At 34.7% G+C, this 23,737-nt stretch overlaps 1 protein-coding gene across 3 annotated transcripts in view; it reads left to right on the forward strand.

The window, feature by feature from the left end:
• VPS50 (VPS50 subunit of EARP/GARPII complex) overlaps nucleotides 1–23,737 on the forward strand; it is a 141,254-nt gene that overhangs the window by 20,633 nt on the left and 96,884 nt on the right. For all 3 annotated transcript variants that reach the window (XR_004351529.1, XM_032643673.1, XM_032643674.1), the window contains exons 4-12: nucleotides 2,251–2,322; nucleotides 4,476–4,529; nucleotides 5,338–5,408; nucleotides 6,184–6,301; nucleotides 6,387–6,422; nucleotides 7,560–7,642; nucleotides 20,173–20,215; nucleotides 21,606–21,704; nucleotides 23,351–23,491. Coding sequence is in view for 2 of the 3 variants with exons in the window: in XM_032643673.1 (XP_032499564.1) it covers nucleotides 2,251–2,322; nucleotides 4,476–4,529; nucleotides 5,338–5,408; nucleotides 6,184–6,301; nucleotides 6,387–6,422; nucleotides 7,560–7,642; nucleotides 20,173–20,215; nucleotides 21,606–21,704; nucleotides 23,351–23,491 (717 nt within the window). In the remaining variant the exon portion in view is untranslated. The remainder of the gene's footprint in view (nucleotides 1–2,250; nucleotides 2,323–4,475; nucleotides 4,530–5,337; nucleotides 5,409–6,183; nucleotides 6,302–6,386; nucleotides 6,423–7,559; nucleotides 7,643–20,172; nucleotides 20,216–21,605; nucleotides 21,705–23,350; nucleotides 23,492–23,737) is intronic.

Below are 23,737 nucleotides of genomic sequence, written 5' to 3' on the forward strand. Positions count from 1 at the left end.
TTGGAGTATAATTGCTTTACAATGTTGTGTTAGTTTCTGCCGTATAACAAAGTGAATCATCTATACATAAATCCCCATATCCCCTCCCTCTTGCGTCTCCCTCCCATCCTCCCTATCCCACCCCTCTAGGTGGTCACAAAGCACAGAGCTGATCTACCTGTGCTATGCGGCTGCTTCCCACTAGCTATCTGTTTTACATGTGATAGTGTATATATGTCAGTGCCACTCTCTCACTACGTCCCAGCTTACCCTTCCCCCTCCCTGTGTCCTTAAGTCTATTCTCTACGTCTGTGTCTTTATTCCTGTCCTGCCCTTAGGTTCTTTAGAACCTTTTTTTTTTTAGATTACATATATATGTGTTCGTATACAGTATTTGTTTTTCTCTTTCTGATTTCACTCTGTACGACAGACTCTAGGTCCATCCACCTCACTACAAATAACTCAATTTCATTTCTTTTTATGGCTGAGTAATATTCCATTATATATATGTGCCACAACTTCTTTATCCATTCATCTGTTGATGGACACTTAGGTTGCTTCCATGTCCTGGCTATTGTAAATAGTGCTGCAATGAACATTGTGGTACATGTCATTTTAAAAATTTATTTATTTATTTTTGCTGTGTTGGGTCTTTGTTTCTGTGCGAGGGCTTTCTCTAGTTGTGGCAAGTGGGGGCCACTCTGCATTGTGGTGCACGGGCCTCTCACTGTCGTGGCCTCTCGTTGTGGAGCACAGGCTCCATATGCGCAGGCTCAGTAGTTGTGGCTCACGGGCCTAGTTGCTCTGCGGCATGTGGGATCCTCCCAGACCAGGGCTCAAACCCATGTCCCCTGCTTTAGCAGGCAGATTCTCAACCACTGCACCACCAGGGAAGCCCAACATGTCACTTTTTGAATTATGGTTTTCTCAGGGTATATGCCCCGTAGTGGGATTGCTGGGGCGTATGACTTCAGACTATACTACAAAGGTACAGTAATCAAGATAGTATGGTACTGGCACAAAAACAGAAATATAGATAAGTGGAACAGGATAGAAAGCCCAGAGATAAACCCACACACGTATGGTCACATTGTCTTTGATAAAGGAGGCAAGAATATACAATGGAGAAAAGACAGCCTCTTCAATAAATGGTGCTGGGGAAACTGGACAGCTACACATAAAAAGAATGAAATTAGAACACTCCCTAACACCATACACAAAAATAAACTCAAAATGGATTAAATACCTAAATGTAAGGCCAGACACTATAAAACTGTTAGAGGAAAACATAGGCAGAACACTCTATGACATAAATCACAGCAAGATCCTTTCTGACCCACCTCCTAGAGAAATGGAAATAAAAGCAAAAATAAAGGAATGGGACCTAATGAAACTTCAAAGCTTTTGCACAGCAAAGGAAACCATAAACAAGATGAAAAGACAACCCTCAGAATTGGAGAAAATATTTGCAAACGAAGCAACTGACAAACGATTAATCTCCAAAATTTACAAGCAGCTCATGCGGCTTAATATCATAATTCTTTGTAACATTGGCATTTTACATTTATAAGAACTTCAAAAAAAGAATAGTAAAATTCGTGTTTTAGATGAAACCAATTGCAGTATGCATACGTACTTCATATTGCAGTACATGCAGAGTTAGTACCCAGCGTATTCTGAAATTTCATCATCAGTTGACTGAGACTTGAAGTCTAACTTGGGAGTTTCCCATCTACACAATGGAATGCATTTTTGTTAGTTTCCATACTATCCTCCAGAGTATGTATAATCCAGAATGTACTCCAACAGCTGTCACTATCACACTGTAGTGCTTAGTTACCATTCATAGTATTTCAGAGGGGAAATATGTTTTGAGTTCTGTCCTGGGTGAGTAGGGATATATGGTTGCTGGTAGAGTGGGGGATAAGGGTTAGGACTTTCTCACATTCTCCTGTTGCAGGTTGTGGAAGCAGTGTTTCCCAGCTCGGGCCGGAGTCCCGGTGGTAGTGGGGATTCCAGGAGTTTGGAGGTGGCATCAGTGGAGATAGCAGGGCTGGGTGAGGGATGGAACTTGAGTACCAGGGGGTTGGGTAACAGAGATACAGGCTTTTGTGTCTGGAGTCTAGTGGGGAGGTGGGGAGGATGGGAGGAGTGGGATGTGACACCGTTTTGTATGTGCAGGTTGTAGTTCCTAAGTCAGGTGTGCAGGTAAATGAAACCAAATTAAACAATTGATTTTTTACTGTTTATTTATGGATTTTTTTTTTTTAGAAGCTCCCTCCTGTTCTCAATTTGCAAGAATTAGAGGAGTACAGAGACAAATTAAAACAACAGCAAGCTGCAGTAAGTAAAAAACACATTTCTGACAAAACTGTAAATGAAACACAACAGAGAGGTGTAACGTTTGCAGGTTTTATTGTTTAACTAATATACTAACATTTTAAACAAATCTTATTTAACATGACTTTGACTCAAATGATACATTTATACTTATTCAAATTTATTGTCTATTCAGTTTCCCTCACATTACCTTGATAGATGTGCTTCTAGAACTTGGAGTTCTTTCTCTGGAATCCTAAACGTGATCAAAGAATTTTGAACTTTTTTTTCAGATTACTAAGTACCTTTTTAGATTACTCCTTGTCATGCATGCGTGACTTTCCTACCCATAGTTTTATGATGGAGCTTTCTTATCTCAGAATAAAGGCTCCCACTTCTAGTTGAAATAGATCCAAAGAGATTACAGGGTTAAGATTCATCAAATCTGAATTGCTGTCACTATTTAATTGTGTGATGTTGGGCAAGTCACTTAACCTTGCTAAATCTCTTGTTTCATCTGTGAAGTAATGGGTTAGGTTGGGCCTGCATTTTCTCTAATGCCGTAAAATTCTGTGATTTTGTATTTTCCTTGTGTTAAGCTGAATTCCTTTTATAAAACTCAGACTGTACTGTAGAAGATTAAGTAATGGTAGTAAGTGGTCTTGTTAATTTTTTAATACTGAAAGAGCAATTGTAATAAATTTAGTCATTTTAATTTAAGGTATGATCTTTAATAATACATCTAACAAATAAAGGAGGATATACTTCTCTTTCTTTAGTGTTACACCCAGATGTCTCAGTGGGTGCTTGGATCTCCCGGGGGTAGCAGCATTGGTGTGGGGAAGGGCCTTGAGCACTAGAGGGTTGTGTGGTAAAAATATGTTGTTGTTTTTGGAGAATTAGAGTTCAGTGGATGGTGGCACCTTTTGCCTTCTCCTGGTTTCAGCATATTTAAATATGTACTCCTCCATCTCTGTACTTTATGTGGTAGTATTCTTTTGGGGATGAACCCCACCACAAGGGCCGTGTAGCACAGTGGCCTTTGGAATTTAATCAACCTGGCCTTGAATCCTGACCTTGCAGCTTACTAACTGTGGGTGAATTACTGCTATGTTTAAGATTACTCATCGGGAAAATGAAGCATGTAACACATTTCAGTAGATTGTCATAAGTACTAATTGAGATAATGTAGGAAAAGCAGTCAGTACACTGCCTAGCACAGTGTAGACTAACAATAACTACATGGTCTATTTAAAACAAACAAATGAAAAACCCATAACTCAAAAAAAAAGCAATGACCCAAATAAATAAATAAAGTGATAACAATCCCCAATTTAGTAAAATTAGGTGGGTTTCTGTCTGTGTACATCTATACACATTCATGTCTATACAAATCTATACAAATTCAGAGCAGATTAAGAAAACATGAAAGAATTAACACAATCTTTGAATGTATGTGTAGTGCTTTGTTCTCAGTTGGCTTGGGGAAGGGGATACAGTTGTGTTTCTTGAGCAGATATTCACTAAATACCATTGGTGTGCCATGCTTCATGCTGGATGTGGTACCTCTGTAGTGTAGTCCTACAGGGGCCCCTGAAATTGTGAAATAAGAGCCTCATGTTCAAAATCATTATAATTCTAACTCGCATACGTTACCGTTTTTCATGGAACTGACCAAGAAACCTTAGGTATCTTCATAGCGCTCCAGAAAACACGCTTCCTGTTTTTCAGAAGTAGTGGACCAAACTGCTGTCTGTTTTCTTACGCGGTACAAAGGATTTAAAGGGTGTTCTGTTTCCCAGATAGAATTTCCATAAATTCAGTAGATTAAACATTTATTTATCTTAACAAGTCTATCTTTTTTAAAGCAAATCCTGTACCCTTAAAAATGGTTATACTTTTGTGCATGTTAGTTAAAGCAGATACTCATGTTATTAACAATAATAATGACCACATATTGAGTTTCTATTAAGGACCAAGTACTGTGCTACATGCTATACCTCTTGTACTAATTTCATAGCCAAAGAAATGTACGTGGCCAATGCATGCCAGTATTTGCTGTAGAAGTTATTAGGAAGACCTATGGAATATTCTTGCTAAAATTTTAAATGTAAAGTGTAATAGGAAGCATGAGGCTTTTTCTTTTATTTCCTTTGTTTGGTTGCATGTTCTTATAGGTCTCTAAAAAAGTAGCAGATTTAATCCTTGAAAAACAGCCTGCTTATGTAAAGGTAGGATAACATTTGTTATTTTTAATAGTAAAATATTAAAAATGTTTGAGTGACTTATACTTGGAACTTGAAATATTTTAATTTATTCTTTTGTCTATAGTTTATAGCAGCATATTAACTCTATTTGGGTTGTGTATATGTATGTTTTTTTTCTGTCATTTGGGGAATTTACCAAACTGCAAGAAGTGGAAGAGTTTTTATATTTGATTCTAAAGTAATCTATTTGGTTTTCCTAACTTGAAGAGGCAATGAAAATTGCTTCAGTGCACTTTGTAACTCATAGATCATTAATAATGACTGCTCAGTCTGCCTTTAAAATATGATAAAATTGGAACTGTCTAGCTGAATCTGCCCTTTCATCAGAAAATAAGAGACTTCAAAATCCATTGAAATATCTTAACAGTGTTCAAATGAAGACATTCATTGTCAAAGCACCTTAGCAAACAAATCATATTTGTCATATCCTTGATTACCTCATGAAGTTCTGTTGGATAGAAACATTTAAACGGATATATTATTAGTATTTATTTACGCCCATCTAAAGAGGTTGGGTCTAGATTTCCTTATAAACAATACTGCCTAAATATTTTGTCACATGCCATTGTGAAAATCAATTGAAAGTGGTTATTTAAAATAATTTTGTGGAAAAATATACCAACAGTGTTCAAGTTCAGATATTTTTGTTGCTACTTTGTTTTCCAAGCAGGCTTTTCTTTGAAGCCCACTAAAGTTTTTGTTAGAGAACCATACCAATAAGAAAGAAAAATAAAATGCCTCAAACAGTAACCTACACCTAATCTTTCCATAGGAACTTGAAAGAGTTACCTCATTACAGACAGGTCTTCAGTTAGCTGCTGTTATCTGCACAAATGGGAGGAGGTATTGCATTTGATGATACTTTGTTCAAGCTGAGTAACATTTAAGAGAAACTCTGAAACTGTCATGGAAAATTGATTTTTTTTATGATGATTGCGGTTTATAGAATGCCATTCATTAACTGAACATATATAATGGTCTAAAAACTGCACTAAGAAGGTCTGTGAGAAATGTCTTTAAATCTTGTTATGGATTAAAAATATTACTGTTTTTGTGTTGCTTAAATCCGTGCTTCTCAAACTGTCTTTGGTGAAGAACCAGTCTTCTTTTTTTTTTTCTTTTTTAATTTCCAACTTGTTACAGACTATTGTTTTTGTAAAATGTAATAAAAACAAATTACTAGGAAAATGAATTTAAAAAGACCCAACCAAACACATATAAAATAGTCTCATTTTTTCTATTATCAGATTCATCAAGCATAAAATTATTGTGTTAACTTTTGCTCTGTGTGTTTAAAAAAATTTTTTTATTATTAGATTCATCAAGCAAAAAATTATTTTGTCAACTTTTCTTCTACATGTTTTTAAATGCTTATTCTCAATTTCTGTACTTTTGTGGTAGATCAGTAACAGTTTGAAGATTGGTATCAGACCACGCACCATGCTTCAAGTAATGCTGGTTTAGTTTGAGCCGTTGAATAAATTTGTCAAATAGTGCTCACAGTCCCCAAATTTAAGAGCAATTCAGGATACTATCTCATTAATTGCCTAATTGTTCTGTGTGGATAGTGTTCTTATTATACTAGAAAAACTTAACTGTTTATTTTTCACTTTTACAGACACTTGAATATTGCAAAGGAAGGTTTTACTCAAGCTAGTTTAGGCCTTCTTGCAAATCAAAGGAAACGTCAGTTGCTGATTGGACTTCTGAAATCTCTGAGAACTATAAAAACATTGGTACATACAGGTTACTTTTTTTAAAAGTTAAAGCTTAATTTTATGGTTGAAACAGATTTTACCTTTTGATTTATGTTCTTTTCAGCAAAGAACAGATGTCCGCTTAAGTGAAATGCTGGAGGTAAGTTTACAAGGCTTTGAAATTTGGTGATCCTAATAATATTAAATAGAGAATTATTGTGAAAAAAATTCAGATGTGCATTTTTCTCAAATTGGTATGTGGTTTGAAGAGCATTTTTAGACATGTAAAGGAACTTGCTCTAGTGCATCTTTTTCTATTGATATGATATACTTCATTTAGAAAAAATTATTGGGGGAAATGTTAACTTCAGTATCTTTTGATTATTATATCTGTGCCCAAATAGCAATGAAATTATCTTTTGTGTCTAACATAAAGTAGTGATTTGAGGAGTATGTCATAGATTAGTTATGTTTGGTGTCTCATATATTAATTGATTTTCTGAGTGAGCCATCTGTTTTCTGTTTGATGCTTTCTTAGCATTGTCTGTATACATCCGTTATAAGTTTCACCAAAGCCTAATGTATTACGTGTTTCCCCATAATACTCGAGCACCTTTGGGTAGGTACTTTGTCATCATCTCAGCATCCCTTGTGGTTTGAATTGCTTTTGTTGAATTTAGATATGAACTTCAGGAACTTTTTAAAATGATTTTCTGTATAATCACTGTATTACTTCTAAACTATTACCACTAAAACTAGGGTTTGAGAAATGAAAAATTCATTTGCCATTAAATTACTGTTTAGGAATATTTGGGGCCATTAATGAATATTTCACTTTTTTCCAAATTTATTTGTTTAAGAATATTTATGGATTCATGATAGTAGAACTGTTGAATGTTGATTACAAGTAGAATGCATACTGTTTTGGAACATTTTCTATAAACATTACTGAAAGAAGAATGTTAACAGTTAAAGAACTCCTTCCCTCTGAAGCAGCTTGTACTTCTTTGTAGGCTTTATCTACATGTCATGGTCTCAGAGAGCTATTACTGTGTTTTTAAGGGAACAGCATATTTTTTTCATGGATACATTTTAGGCCTGGAGGTAGTTGCTTTGTTACATTTTACTAGTTTGGTATATTTCACTATTTATCTGTTGTTGGTATTATGATCCTTATTTGAGAGGAATTAAAATTTTCTGGTGCTGTAACTTTGGATAGAGTATGAACAGAGATTTTTCTTTTTCAGAAGCTTTAAGAAAAATGTTTCCAGCCTAATGACTTCTGTTGTTGATTCAGGAGGAAGACTATCCGGGAGCTATTCAGCTGTGCCTGGAATGTCAGAAAGCTGCCAGCACTTTTAAACATTATAGTTGCATAAGGTAAGGTGATGTAAAATTTTTAAAGCTGACTTTATTGTCAGTTTTTATATAGGAGTTGTGTAACATACAATGGTAATAAACACTGAATATTAATATTAAGTGCTATGTTCTAGTTTAGCCTTCTTATTTGTAAATGAGCAGCACAGTAAAATTATAAATAACAACTCTTAAGGTTTGAAAGATCAGATACTTTCTAATCCTTTTTCTTGTCACCTCATTGAAACTTTTTTTCATGTTTTTTCCAATCTTATTGATTTCATTTTTATGGAGTAGTAGAGAATAAATTCATCTGTTCATGTCTCCATTGCAGCTCTTGAGAATTCTTCCTCCTTAACTATGCCCAGATTATAAATATTGAGAGTTCTGTTGCAGTTTGCTTTTCAGATCCAGATGGTTCAATTGTTGGCTCATCATGATAAGAATTCTTTTGGAAAACTTAAAGTGATTTCACTTTGTGTAGGAGTCATCTTTGTAATATTTAAGTGATGTTGTATTTAATGATTATATCTTCTGTTTATTTATAAAATGTACAATGTAAAAATAGCTGCTGCATCCTCTGCTCTTAGTTCTAACTTTATTAATGGATTTTGGTCTGCTTAAAATGAAGGTTTTGCATTAGTTGTGACAGTACCTTGAGGAATCTCTAATCCTCAAGTGTAATTTCCGCCATTCCTCTAAAAGCATCAAAAATAAATATAAAATCTAGGGAAAATAGTGAGCTTGCCAAGGAAACCCAGTTTCAAATTAAGTTCATACTTAGCCTAGAATGAGTCCCTTAGTCTCCCCTGTATGGAGAATCTGGCACTCAGTGAGCAGGATGCACTGATATTGTAGATGTTGATTGCTAGTATCTGAAAAAATAAAAGGATTATGAAAGGACAAAACATTAATACAGCTTTGGATTAATTTTTTTCTTTTAATATACTCTCACATCATAGGTCTGTGCTGGGTATAGAATAACTAGGTATTTTCCCCCTAGAGATGATATTTTTTTTTCTTTAGGATTATGTATATTGAAGCGACCACTTTTTATTTGATTAAGAAGTGCATAGTTGGGTAGTACCAGTAATATTTTGATTTTATCCATTTTGACAGTGATTAACTGTCACTATTAAAAACTTGATTATGTCATTTATACTTATTAAGTTGGGTGAATAGTGAATTAGCTCTAATATGGTGAATATATTTGAAAATTTCTAGCAAGGCCTTCTGGCTCCTGAAGAAGCATAGCGCTCATTTAGTTCATTTCGTGGTGGTAAATCTGTTAGAATGAGAAAAGCATATTTATGATTGGCTCAAAATACTTCAGGCAGTTATGTATTTACTGAGCGTTTATTATATGCTAGGTGGTTTGTTTTGGAATTGGCTGTATAGTGATGAACCACATATAATGTAATCAGTATAATCCACGGTTTTCTAGAGTGCTTAGTCTATCAAGATGGATTTGGATTGAAGTAGGCCCAACTGGAATGGGGCTTTATAGAGAAGGAAGTTGAGCATACGGTGGAAGCATTGGGATCTAATTTTCCTTAGGGGGTCAAGACTAAGGAGGACCTGAAGGAGGTGCAGGAGGGATTAGCTAAACCAAGGTACGAGGTGTTGTAGATACGAGATTACGGGTATCATGATGAGTCTTTGTTGCAGAGATGCCAAGCAACATGAGAACGAAAATATCTATAGCGTTTATAGCAACAAAGAAATGAGAGTTGACCTTGTTAGGGACAGATTTGGTTGAAGTGTAAGTGTAGGATGAGGAAATTTTATATGGAGGAGAGATGTGGAATTGAGAAGGAGCAACCTGAATATTTGAAAATCAATGAGAAAGAGTGAGAGGTTAAAAATAAGACAGAGAACATAATAATAAAGCTTCGTAGGGATTATTGGAGAGATTGACTTCGAAAAAGTCACCATTCTATTATAATAGGAAAGAATGAGTTTGGAAATTTGTTGGCAGGAGATTGAGGGTGCAGGTGACATGTTGACACTTCATTTTTTCCATTAGTTAAAATTTTTATTTTAGGTTTATTAAAGTAAATATCTTACTTGGTGAGAGTTAACTATAAAAAACTGAAAGAAATCCTTATTTGGGCTTTTTCAAGTTAGCGTGAAGTGGCTTCTAAACACTTTTTCATTTTTATGTATATAGTGATATGTGGAGGAGTTATCTGACCTGGTAAAAAGTTTTGATCAAAAAGATCTGTAATGATGATTTAAATTAATCATTGTTTTATTTTAGATAATACGGTATATAAGCAGCATGCTGTGTTTACATATATGAGTCATACATGCAGTAATAAGAAAAGTTTGTCTTATATTCTGAAAATAGGTAAAAATACATGCACAGATACATTAAAATGTCCTAAGGAATTCATTGTAGTGGGATTTTATCTTAGGCTTCCCGGAAATCCGTTAGAGTTGTGTTTTTAACTTGGTGATTTAGTGACAACATCAGGGTGGCTCCAAAAGCAGAGCTGTTAGTTGGAAATGCTTGGTGGTGATGATAGGCCCTCCACCAGCAATTCTTCTCCCCCACATAGAGCAGTGTTTCCTTTGCCTGCCACCATTCATCCTGCCTGACCCAATCCCCTTCTCCCTTCACCTCTTATTTCACCCGTTAGCTCCTCGTTGGGAGAACATAGGTTTGTTCACTTCCTGTAGATAATGTGGTATAGGAAATAGAAATAGCATTAGTTGATATGTGGGACAGATTGAGTCCACAAAAATGAAAGGAATTTTATTCTAATTTCCTTTTATTTTTGTCTTTATTAATTAGATGCCCCTTTCTTATTCTATGCATTTATTTTTGTTTTGCTCTTTTTCCTCTGGTCTACTGAATACAATCAGTATTGAACCTGTTCTTGAGCTCTTTCATTGGGTCTGTTCAGACATAATTCACCAACACTTTAAACATTCTTTTAATTTACCTGGATCTGTGGAATTTAGCAAAGGCAAGATTCAATCTTTGCTTGGACCTGAGTGCATCAGGGTGAAAAGTCATTTGACACTCTGGTAATCATAGGAATAGTCATTTCCAACTGAATTCACACTCTTATTTTCTTTAACATTTAAATGTATTTTTATTCCTGTTGATGGTTAGAGAATCGAGAAATATATTCTTTTTAAGAAATGTCCTTTAAGAGAATCATTCCATGATTCTGAGCATTTCTGAATTCTTGTGTGGTGTTTTTTTGTTTTTATGTTGCAGGCAAAGTCATATGTACAGTGTATCTACTCATGCACTTCTTAATTTTTCTTTAGTAGATTGTATGTTCCTCTTTTCTTTCCTAGTCACATTGCTCCTTTATTGGAAATGAAGTACTTGGTAGAAGGCAGAGACTCTGTGGTCTTAGGAGTAGATTACATGGAACAACTGAGGGTTGACTTATGATTCTGAAAATAGAAAAAAAGAGAATTCACAAATTTGCTTCTGCATAAAGAGGCATTGACTCTTTACCTAGTAAGTCTCAGGTTATATGACTATGTAGTTTAATACATGAAGTACCAAGCAATTTGGTATACCCAGTTAATTGAAAAATGAAAGAAAACTGGTAGCTCTTCAATACCTTGTGTCTTCCTTGAGATGTGCTGTGTTTCAAGCATCTTTAGTAAAAGATACTGTAACACCAGTTTTGTTCACTTTGATAACTGACAGGGTCCATTTTTACATTATTTGACATTTCTTGAGTTGATTGACAGAGAGTTATATAGTTGGGATTTACTGGGAATAAGAATCAGTGTGTTTATGTTAAAATACGTCTGAATGAAGCATTTAATTTCTTTATCACTTGACATTTATCTAAATTAGTTTCAAGAAAAGTTATTAAAAGTCAGAACTTCTTTATTTTTTAAAATTTCATTTGAAAGAAACTACTGGAATGTACCTGAGAGCATGCTGGATTATGCTCTGAAAAGTTTGTGTACCAACTGAACTAGTTTGTTGAGTACTACATTTTAACATACACAGATGGATTTAATTTCTCTTAATCTTTAAAATATCCTTTTATTTTTTTCTCTGAAGATGATCTTGGCAGTTGAAAGAAAACTGCAGGTTTTAGAACTTTAAATCACAGAATAATGAGCACAGCTTTTAGGTACAAATACAGCAGTACTAGGGACTATTCTTCCCCTGTTGCCCTTGATTTCAGCTTAGCAAGCAGTGCCTGCTCTCTTTCTCTAGACTCAGGCAGGGGGAGTGCAGGAACCTTACCTGGAGCAGTGTTGAGCAGTGAGTGTTTGTGCAGGATCACCAGGCCTGCTTAGCTACACCCATATGTAGATCTGAAGTCGCTGTTGCTTGATTGGCTTGGGCTGAGTTATTGATACCATGCTATTTGGACACCACCTGCATTCCTTATGTTTTATCTTAACTTCTTTTCCTCTGGCTTCCTCCCCTACACAGTGCCATTTAAAATTAAAGTGAAATCTACACAAAACATAATACTTGAACAAAACGTCTTAAAAGGTAAAGGTTTTTCTTTGTGCCCACCCATCATTCCCTTTCCTACTACCTAGTATAAACTGTTTTTACAGCTTATTAATTTTTTTCCTAATAGATTTCACTGTAATTTAACTACATGAGAATATCTTTTTCCTGATTTATCACTGTAGGTAGTTGTTGATGCTCTGACTGTTTACTCCCCATAATAAAAATAAATAAGAGATAGGTGTTTGGTATACATTTTCCTTCTATTTGCTTCTCCATCTTCCAAGTTTTGTTAGTGAAACTCTTATTTTTACTTGGTGAAGTTTATAATGTTTATATTCTTTTCACAACTATAATTAAATCTGTGCGTTTTCTAACAGGTTACTTCTAAAAAAACTAACCTAATAGAAATCATATTTACTATATTATGTTTATTTAAATGTTATCTGCAGAACTGAGTGATTGGACTTATAAAAAAGGAAAATTAATCCTTTGTCTCTGAACGAAAATCAAAATCCATTAGTGTCTTTCTATTTCTGTTGAACATTTTTCACCTTTTTGGTATGACTCGGCTGCTATCATTTCTTTGTAATATTCCTTTTTTGTGTATTTGTCCTGTGTTGTTATAGTTAACGCTCTGAAAATTATTTTTTTTGATATGGGATACATGGGTGTAAGTGTTCAGATTTTGAAATGACCTTAATTTAGTCCATACACAATTGAAAGAAAAATTATTTTTTTCCTTAGAAAATGGAAGGCATTGCTCAGCTGTCTATTCCAGCCTTCCGTTTTGTAGGACAAAGTCAGATGCTACTCCCATTCTCATTCCACCATAGTGTCTTTCCTTTAGAATTTTTAGGATTTTTTTTCTACTTGAAGTTATAAATTTTCACCTGTCTAGAAAAGTCCTGTGTCACTCTTTACTCCTAGATGATGAGACAAGAATGAAGTATTACTAATGCTTAACTGCATGAGATGTTATGTTACTTGTTATACCAAGAACTCTTGAAATTTATTTCTCTAGGAATTTGTAATAACAGGCAGTTAACAGGCAGACTGTGGGATAATACGCCAGTTAACAGCACAGAGTGCATAAACAGAAGCCATCAGAGATGTTCAGGCTGTGAATGGCTCACTTCCCAAACCCCAGCAGGAATGGGAAATACTGACATTTATAGGAGTGGGAGTGGAAGCTAGGCACCATTAGCTAAGGCAGCACTGACTATACAGTAATTCTAAATTATATTTTAATAAGGTTTTCTCACTAAAGCTTTATTTTTCAGCTTTAAAATATTGAATCCTGATGATGGTGATAATGATGATGGTATAATAATACTTAAAAAATTTTGGCCTTTACTATGTGTCAAGCGCTGTACTTGTCATTTTCCTTACTTTTTCTTATTTAGCATTAACAAAATATTCCTCAGAGGTGTTGTTATTGTCTCTCTTTTATAGATGAGGATGTCGATGCTCTGTAAAATAAGTGGCAAAGCCAGGATTTAAACTTAGATCTGTTGGGTTGCAGAGCTTGTTGTTCTTAAACCACAACTATGCTAGACTGTCTACCAGTGTGATAGCTGTTATGTGTAGTGGGACTCATGGCTAATTGGCCAATTTATATTATTCTGCTCCAGTATCTGAGTTATATTCTTACTAGAGTTAATTGTATTTTTTCCTAAAACCTATTTCTGCCAGTTGTGTTTGTTACTGTATTTATGTTGTTTAAGTAAATAAACTGAGATGAAACACAATTTTTGAAAGTAAGTTGAATGCATTGTAAAAACAGAACATATTGTTAAAAATAAATTTCCTTTTGAATTTTTTGTAGATGAAACAACTCATAAAAAATTGGGGCATATAAGGTAGCAGTGTGATCTGACATTTGGATTGTTTTGCATTTGTTTTTAAGCTCCTGTTTCACTTTTGAGAAACTGAAACTTGAAATTACAGACAACTTACTAGTCATTTGGCTCATATGAGACTAAGAATTTAAAACTCCAGTCAAATGAAAAGACAAGACCTTGGCTCGAAATCAGAAATGGGTGAATGAAGTACATTTATACAATTTTAGTTAAAATATTCAGTACACATAAATATTCTTGTTTTAACTTTGATCAATTGACCAACTAAAAGGTCTTCTGCTGAGCTCTAGCACAGGGTTGGCAGAGCGCCTTTGTCTTTAAAGGGCCAGATAATAAATATTTTAAGCTTTGTAGGCCATAGGTCTTGGTTGCAACTATTTGGCTCTGCCCTTGAAGACCAAGAGCTGCCTTAGATGATATGTAAGCAAATGCATATGGCTGTGTTTCAATAAAACTTTATTTAGAAACATAGCCAGTTGGCTAGATTTGGTTCCTCAGCCTGACATCTGCTCTGGAATTACATTTCATAAAGTTTGGAGATGTTGTGAACATTTTTAGTGTCCTTAGTAATGGACTCTAGGCTTTCTCTGTGGTGAATGATAGTGTTCTGGGTTAGGTCAGGGATTTCTGAACAGTGTATTTTACTTACGTGTATTTCAGAAGTTTTAGCACTCTACTGAACCATATATAAAGATGTAGTAATTGGGTAACTGGTGTTCAGCATATAATGGAATCTTGAAACTTCAGAGCTAGAAGCAACCTTTTAGATCCAGCCCACTTTTGCATAGGAAGCTGATGCCCAGAGTTATTAAGAGACTTGTCTTAAATCACATGGCTTAATAACAGAACAGGGAAAGATCATTAAGAGGCTAATTACTTTCATACTATCTTGTCTTTCAGCAAGTCAACTTTGTACAAAATTTTGATTTATATGCATTTTGCAAGTGTGTGTCCAGATCAGTTATTTAAAAGAAAACTTTTAATTATTTATGGATGTTATCTTTCATATTTTCTATAGTGATTATAAAAATGCCACCCCAGGGGCTTACCTGGCGGCGCAGTGGTTGAGAGTTACCTGCCGATGCAGGGAACGTGGGTTTGTGCCCTGGTCCGGGAGGATCCTACATGCCGCGGAGCGGCTAGGCCCGTGAGCCATGGCTACTGAGCCTGCGTGTCCGGAGCCTGTGCTCCGCAACGGGAGAGGCCACAACAGTGAGAGGCCCGCGTACCACAAAAAAAAAAAAAAAAAAAGCCACCCCAAAATTGTTTGATTCATTCCATTCACTTGCAGATAGCCTTTAATAGCTTTTAGCCTTTCATCTTACAACTGGTAATTTTTTTGACTGTAATGTAGCTTTTATTTATCCAAATGTTTATGAATAGGTCCTTTTTACATACTTTGATTAATTGACTGAAATAACTGGAATTCAGGTTTCTAAATGATGGCTAAGGGTTTCTTTAAAGGCTGTACATTTAATATGTCCACTCGTTAATCACATTTTTACATATGTATCTTTAATTAGTAGCAAACTGTTATCAAACTACAGTTGTAGATTTTGAGAGCATTTTTTTTTTTTTTTTTTTTTTTTTGCAGTACTTGGGCCTCTCACTCTTGTGGCCTCTCCCGTTGCGGAGCACAGGCTCCGGAAGCGCAGGCTCCGCGGCCATGACCCACGGGCCCAGCCGCTCCGCGGCATGTGGGATCCTCCCGGACCGGGGCACGAACCCGTGTCCCCTGCATCGGCAGGCGGACTCACAACCACTGCGCCACCAGGGAAGCCCCTGAGAGCATTTTTAATAAGACCAAAATGTTTGATTTATAAATTTTATATTTAAAAATTTCTGCATACTATTTACATTACGATGTTTGCATTAACTCTTAATATATAGACTATAAAATCATTTTAATCATAAATAATAGAAGCAATAAAAACATCTAGATTTATAATAACATTGTAAATAAACTCTAAAGCCCATTTTTTTCAATTGCGAAGCTGAAAAAGTCATTACTCTTGCCTATGAATTAGTTTATATGTATTCCTTTTTTCTTCAAACTCACAATATTCCCTGAGAGAATATGTTTACCAGTTCTGATATTTATTATTCTGCGTGTTCTTGCCTCTCCATATCTGTGTCTCTAGCTTCAGCCTTAGGTGAACTGAGCCCTCTGTGATAGAGGAGTGGAACCAGCTTCCACTCTGCTTATCTCGTTTTCTTTCACTAAGGCACCTGTAGACCCAGAGTCTAGTCTGACTCTTTTTCTTCTAAAACATTCTCTTTTTTTTTTATCTCTGTAGTTTTTTTTTAATTGAAGTAGAAAATGGGGGCTGAAAGAATGATGGTAAATTTTTGTCATTTTTTGTTTAAAGTGCAAATTTGACTTTGCAGATATTTATTACCTGCTCTGAGTCAGGCAGTGAGTTTAGTTAGTCCTGGGGCGTCACTGGGGAATAAGCCACAGTCTGCTCTGACAGATAGTCACAGATATTTCTTTACTATAATTCAGGGTGCTGTAAGCAGAGCATTGTGAAACTTAAGGGAACAGTCAACAGAGGAAGACTTCTGAGAAAAGATGACATTTGGAAGATAGATGGACATTTGGGCCCAAGTGAGAAAAGGAGAATGTACTTTATAGTTATTGTGAACATTATATGTAAGAACAGAGGGTGTGAAAGTCTGGGGTTTGTTTGGGGAGTTGCACATAGTCCATATGACTAAAATACAGTTGACCCTTGAACAATGTAGGGGTGAAGGGCGCTAACCCTCAGCTCAGTCGAAAATCCATGTATAACTTATATAGTTATAAATTATACTCTGAGTCTGTGATTCTGCTTCTGAGGATTCAACCAACTGAGGATTATGTAGTACTGTAGTATTTACTATTGAAAAATATCCCCTTATAAGTCGACCAGTGCAGTTCCAATCCCTGTTGTTCAAGGGTCAACTGTATAAGCACTGAAAAGTGAATGGGAAGTTAATTTTTCACGTCAATTGTTAAGTCTTATGTGCCATGCTAATTTGGGGCTTTATCCTTGGTTTAATCGGGAGCCATCAAACATTTTAAAGCAGTGGATTAATGTGATTTTTATTTCTGCTTTACTTAGGAACTGCAAACTCAGATGTCTTTAGGGACCAGGCAGGTAACATATATGTGAAGCTGCCAGATGACAGCAGGAAATGGTCAGGTCTGCAGGACTGTTGGGCCTTGCCTAAAGCCTTTCACATACAAGCTATTGAAAATGATGCTTCTGCCAAATCAAACAGAATGTTGACCAAATCCAGTCTGGAGTTAGACCCCTGCTCAGAGCTGTCCCTGAAAGCTTTTTGGAGTTTGTTGTACAATGTTTGGTATGCAGGTCGATGGTGTTTGTCAAATAAATGGATGTATGAGTTGAAGGGTGGGATGTGTGTGTTGTCTGCAGAGATTCATTAGGAGGTTATTGAGTGATAATACTTGATTTAGACCACAAACTTGATAAAGGAGAAGCATAGGTGGATATGAGAAATACTGAAATGGTAGAATCATCAGGGTCTGAGTACCAGTATATATGAAGAGAGAGAAGAATTAAAGATGACTTTGGAATTTCCAGCTTGGATTGAATGGGTGGTAGTCATATGAATCAAAAGAGAACATGGGAGAAGGAACAACTCTGGGAGTTGATACTGATTTTTTTTTTTTTAATTGGGTGGAATGAGGAATTATTTAATTCTAAGTGCTAAGGTGCTATCATGGCTATCCTTTTAGAGGTATTATTTTGAAGCCTTTAGCTCTCATTCCTTTTTTTTTTTATTCATTCATTCTTTTTCGGACAGAAATTCTCAGAATCATTTTTTTAAGGAAAATCTCACTCCTGCCTACAGGTATTTCCTTAACCTATATTTATGTCTGTGGCTATTTTTCAGGCATAAATCCTGGTTAGAGACCCCAATTTTTAAAATAAGGTATTAATCCTACACTGTTGATTGTCAAATCCTGAAGATTTGTTCATTCTCAGTGTTTACTGGAGAATATAATCTTCAATTCTCAACCTTAATCAAAAGCATGCTTATGATAAATAATATTTGTAGAAAATGGTCTTCCTTTATGTTTCTGGATGTTTATCTTTGAGACCATCAGAAACTGGGTACTTGTATTATTATTGGTTTTACTTTTCTGACAAATTGCTTTGCATTTGTGTTTGTCTCTCTATCAAACCACTTTGGTGTTATCTCCTCAGTTTGCATTAAAAGGCTCTATAAGAAGCAAAGACAAGGAGTCCATGAATCCATATTGTATATTCTGTAAGGCTGTTACCAAGGGTGTTGTTCCTTAGGAGATAAAATATTGCTATCCTCTTTATCAAGACTGGCAAAATTTTCTCTCTCACTTAATGCCAACAAAAGTGATTTTTTTTCTCTTTGTTTTGTTTTTTCTCTTGAGTTACCGGTGTGTTTTGATATTCTGGACACTGAATTGTGTACTCTGGGCTTCCCTATTTGTTTTGGCTGCTAGGACTTTGAGAGTCACATTTATAATCAGATGACAGTTGTAAAAAACCTTGTATAATTTTGGTGTATTAAACTACATCTTCCACTTGTTCTTACTGTTTTATTTTAGTTTTGCCTTAACCTCTTTTGTTAAAAATGTTTTCTCTAAAATTGTATTTATTTTGTTAGATACCACAGGTCTTTTTTAATATTGGGATATTATAATTCAAATAATATCAGTGTTTTAAAAAACTGACCTAGGGAGAATTAAAGGGGAAAAAAATCAGATTCAATCACATATTCTAAGTGTATAACTCAATATATTTTTACAAAGTGAGCATAATTGTGTAATTACCTCCCAGAAACAGAAACAGAACTAGAACATTTCTAATACCCCAGAAACTTCCTTCATGCCCCATTCCAGTCATTATTTTCCCAAGGTAACCAGTGTTCTGGCTTCTGTCACTAACGTTAGTTTTGCCTTTTTTGAACTTTAAAAAGTACATACTGTATGATTCCGTTCATACAAACTGACTTCTTTTTGTCCAATATTATGTTTTTGAGATTCAGGTAGTATATTTTCATTGCTATAGTATTTCATCATAAATATATCTCACTTTACCCATTTAATTGTTCACAGACAATTGAGTTGCTTCATTTTGCCTATTACAAATAATGCTGCAAGGACTGTGTATGCACTTATGAAAGATACATATCTAGGACTTCTGGGACATAGAGTATTTGTGTGTTGAGTTTTAGGTGTTAACAGTTTCCCAAAAGGTGCTATCAGTTTTCCCTTCCTCCAGGATTGAATTGCGTGTTCCTTTTGTTCTACATCCTTGCCAACATTTGTTGATGTCATTTTTAATTTTTTAAAAATATTTTTAGCCATTCTGGTCGTTTGTTATAGTGTCTTATTGCAGTTTTAATTTGCATTTCCTGAATGCCTGATGGAGTGCATATTTATATGTTTTATTGGCCAATGGGATATCTCCTTTGTCAAGTATCTGTTTAAGGCTTTTACCCTTTGTTTTTATTCTGTTCTGTTGTTCTGTTTATCCTTATAATAAGTACCACACTATCTTATTGCTGTAACTTTATAATAAGCCTTAACCTATTTTAGTGTATGTCTTACAGCATTGTTCTTCACAGTATTCTTGACTGGTCTTAGCCCTTTGAGTTTCCACATAAATTTTAGAAACGGCTTGTAAGTTTCTACATTAAAAAGCCTTCTGGGATTTTGATTAGAATTAGAGATCATTTTGGTGAGAACTGATATCAACAATATTGAAGGTTTTAGTCTGTTTACATGGTATATACCTCTATGTAGTTGTCATCTTTATTTTAGCTGTACTTTGTATTGTATATTTTTTATTTGATTTATTCCCAGGTATTTGGTTTTTGAAATTGTATTTTTAAAAATTTCATTGTCTAATTCTTTGTTTCTAATATATAGAGATTAATTTTATTTTTGACATTTTACTTTTCATCTATATTAAACTTATTATCTTTAAAACTTGCTATCAGTATTTAATTCTTAAATTCTTAGTTTTATCTATAGATTCTTCAGGATTTTCTGCCCACACAATCCTGTTGCAGCTAGTGATGACTCTTCTGTTTCTTCCTTTCTAATTCTTTTCCTTTTATTTTTCTTGCCTTTTTGTACTGTCTGTAGGATCAGCAGCACAACTTACTGCTCATACTATTGATCTGTGCATTTAATTATTCAGTTTGTCTCTTTTAAAGATTGACACACCTATTTCTGTTTTATTTAATAGTGAACTGAATTCAAAGCTGCAAGATACTTTAGAGCAAATTGAGGTAAGAAGAATTATATATTAAGTTAAATGACTTTTTCTTTTCAGAGGTTTTTGAATAGCATAGATGCATCTTATGTTTTGACTTTCATGTTATTATCAGTGTTTCTACATCACTATACTTTGTGTTTTTCATTTGGAATATCTGTGCATGGTCAAGTTAATGGTAATTTACTTGTACTCTCAATAATACTTTAGGACTGGTGGGATCTGAAAAGAGTATTTGAAAATATTACCATATCCAGCAAGATCCCTAAACTGTTAGTCATAGGTGTGTTCTCATGTAAACTATAGGCAAAATACTTAACCATGTATTAATTATTTTTTGATTATCAACTGCTACTCCTTTTTAGTTTAGTGAGTTTATTTAAGAATGATTATTGGCTGCTGATAACCCTCCTAAATTCCTAAACCTCATAATAATATCTCATACAATTCATCAAATATGTAGAAACTGGAAAGGAAAAGCTATGTCATTGTGAGCATAAAGCCTTTTCCTCCTACATTTATTCAGAGTTCATCTCTTTCCTCAGAATCTTTGCAAAGCAGAGTGTTCATTTAAACAAACTTAATAAGAATTATTTGGTTTCTTCTGATACTTTATTTTGTTTTCCTGATGAGAGTACTTAGAAAAGTTGAGGGTAGACTTTCAAATGACTTTTGTGAAAGTAGTTTTTGATCATAAATGCAATTATTTCCTAATTGTAAGAATGACAGTTTATTTGATAAACATAAATAGAACTGCTTTGAAAATCCCTTAAGTAAATAATCACGTGAAAATTTTAATGAGGACTTTCTTTCAAAGCTCAGTTTCTTTCATTCTTATAATTTTCTGTATAAGTACAGAATAATATTTATCTTAAAATGAAATCATTGAGATAGAAACCCATAAACAAAGTTGGTACATTTAGATATGAAAGGGCAGTACCTTGAGGTATGTACTTTTAAGGTCAGTGTAGTTTTCTTGAAAATTATCATTGCTTTTCAGTGATTTACAGAAGGATTGTTTTATTTCTCAGTAGTCCTACAAACTCAGTTCATATAATTGTAAGATTTTAGCAGATGCTGGAGGAAACATAGTTAAGTAAAATTTAAAACTAAAATTCCTTTAGAGACTATGATAATTATTTTGTGTCCCTTGAGACACTAGGCATGTTTTTTTAAAAACTCATATATTAATAACATCTCAATAAACTTGAGTATAGCTGGTAATAAGAATTATAATTTATTTATATTTTTATTTAAATTTGTTTTTGACTATTAAATCCAGTGTAATAGTAAATGTGTTTAGATATTAGTTAAAAGTGAAAAATAGTTTTACTTAATATTTTCTTCTTACTACCTTGAAAATATAATTCCTTAACCACCTCTTGCCTCCTCTTTTAATTATACAGGAACAGTTGGATGTTGCTCTGTCCAAAATCTGCAAGAATTTTGACATTAACCATTATACCAAGGTTCAACAAGCTTATCGACTTCTTGGAAAAACACAGGTTAGTTTTGAAAGGATGTTTTCTTTTTTCTTAATCAGGAATCTGTTGATCTTCATGATTGCTTAAGTTTGAATATTATTATTAATATAGAGTGCTTAAAAAGTTTCATTTAACAAAGTAAATTTTTATGTTGTATTAACAATAATAACATGATCTCATAGGCTCAGAGTGTGTGTAGTGTGATTAAAACATTACAGGGGCTTCCCTGGTGGCGCAGTGGTTGAGAGTCCGCCTGCCGATGCAGGGGACGCGGGTTCGTGCCCCGGTCCGGGAAGATCCCACATGCCGCAGAGTGGCTGGGCCTGTGAGCCATGGCCGCTGAGCCTGCGCGTCCGGAGCCTGTGCTCCGCAACGGGAGAGACCACAACAGTGAGAGGCCCGCGTACCACAAAAAAAGAGAAACAAAAAAAACCATTACAGAAGTCTGTTTTAAACTATGAAGTGTTTCTCAAGTTTAATATTTTCACCATTCTATGTAGGTTTTTTTAAAAGGATATTATGAGGTAATTCAGTGGGAGAGAATTGTAGTCTTTTTTACCTCAACTCTTGGTCCCGAATAAGAACTTCTAAATTTGGAGCCTCATGGTTCCTAGATGAGCCATCATGACTCCCTCAAAGTGGTATGTAAACTTTTGTGCATTATGTACATTTGTTGTAAAACAGGTCCGTTGCATTTATCAGATTTTTCAAAGGATTCTATTATCCTCAGAATGTCCTCACTGCTCCCATGATGCATGGCTTTACATACTCTTACTTCTCAAGAGCTTCCTTGAAAAATTTGAAGTAGAGGCCACAGTTTGAAAATTAATTATATCTTCTGCAAATATAGGATTATACATTTTTCTAGAGAACATCCAAACATGATAGGTGTAAATGTTTTCTTCCCTTAAATGGTCTCTTGTCTTAGAAGGAAATTGAAGACTTTACCAAACTATTTAAACTCTATTTACATTTTATAATAAGAATAAAGAAGTTTGGTTATTTATTGTACTTTATTAGTTTTTGTATCTGAAGCTATACCTAGGGAAAAATACTAGAAGGAAGACATTTGGTAATTTCGAGGGACATGTTTAAAGACCTTTGAAAATACAACTATAACTTCTGATTTCCCCCATTAGATGAATTCTTTTACTCATTAAATATTTATGGGTACCTACTATGTGCATTGCTCCAGGCACCTGGATATAGGCCCTCATGTATCTTACTTTCTAGTGAGGGGGACCAACATTAAAGAAATAAATTAGTGTAAGTGGATAGAGTGATGCAAAGTACTGATTTATATAGGATAGTCAGGAAAGGCTTCTCGGAGAAGATGACCATTGAGTATCCTGAACAATGTAAAGGAATGATGGCAGAAGGCATCCAAAGGTGTGATTATGCATGACATGTTTGGGAAAAGGTAGGATGGGTACCAGTGATAAATACAGAGCAACAGAGCAGTGTTCATAATTCAGGTTTATTTTTAGTGGTATGATGTTCTGGTTATTTGCAGGCTTATTTGCAAATAATCAACACTTATAATTCTGTGTATAATAGTTATTCGTGCTGTAGCTAAAATTGGTAAAGATTTTTTCCTGTGTTTTTAAAATCTGTTGAAATTTATTTTAATAATATGAGATTATGTTGTATGCTTTTTCTTTCCATAGACAGCAATGGATCAACTTCATATGCACTTCACCCAAGCCATTCATAATACTGTGTTTCAAGTTGTTCTTGGTTATGTGGAACTATGTGCAGGAAACACAGATACAAAATTCCAAAAGCTGCAATATAAGGATCTCTGTACGGTATGTCATAACTTAATTATTGTTCATATCTATTTTAGTTTTTAAGTTTATATTTCATTTATTTTAGAGCCTATTATTTGAAGATATGTTTGCAAACAGTTTTTCTCCCATATTATTCTTTTCCTCATAGAGAAACTGGAAGATTCAGTCACATAAAGAGTAAAGGTTGATGAGATGGTACAGATCTGTGGAGTGCGGTTGCTTCTAAATGGACTCTCTCCCCTCTTATAGCTTCTTGTACCCCTC

This window comes from Phocoena sinus, chromosome 9 (genome assembly GCF_008692025.1).
Source record: "Phocoena sinus isolate mPhoSin1 chromosome 9, mPhoSin1.pri, whole genome shotgun sequence".
NCBI lineage: Eukaryota > Metazoa > Chordata > Mammalia > Artiodactyla > Phocoenidae > Phocoena > Phocoena sinus.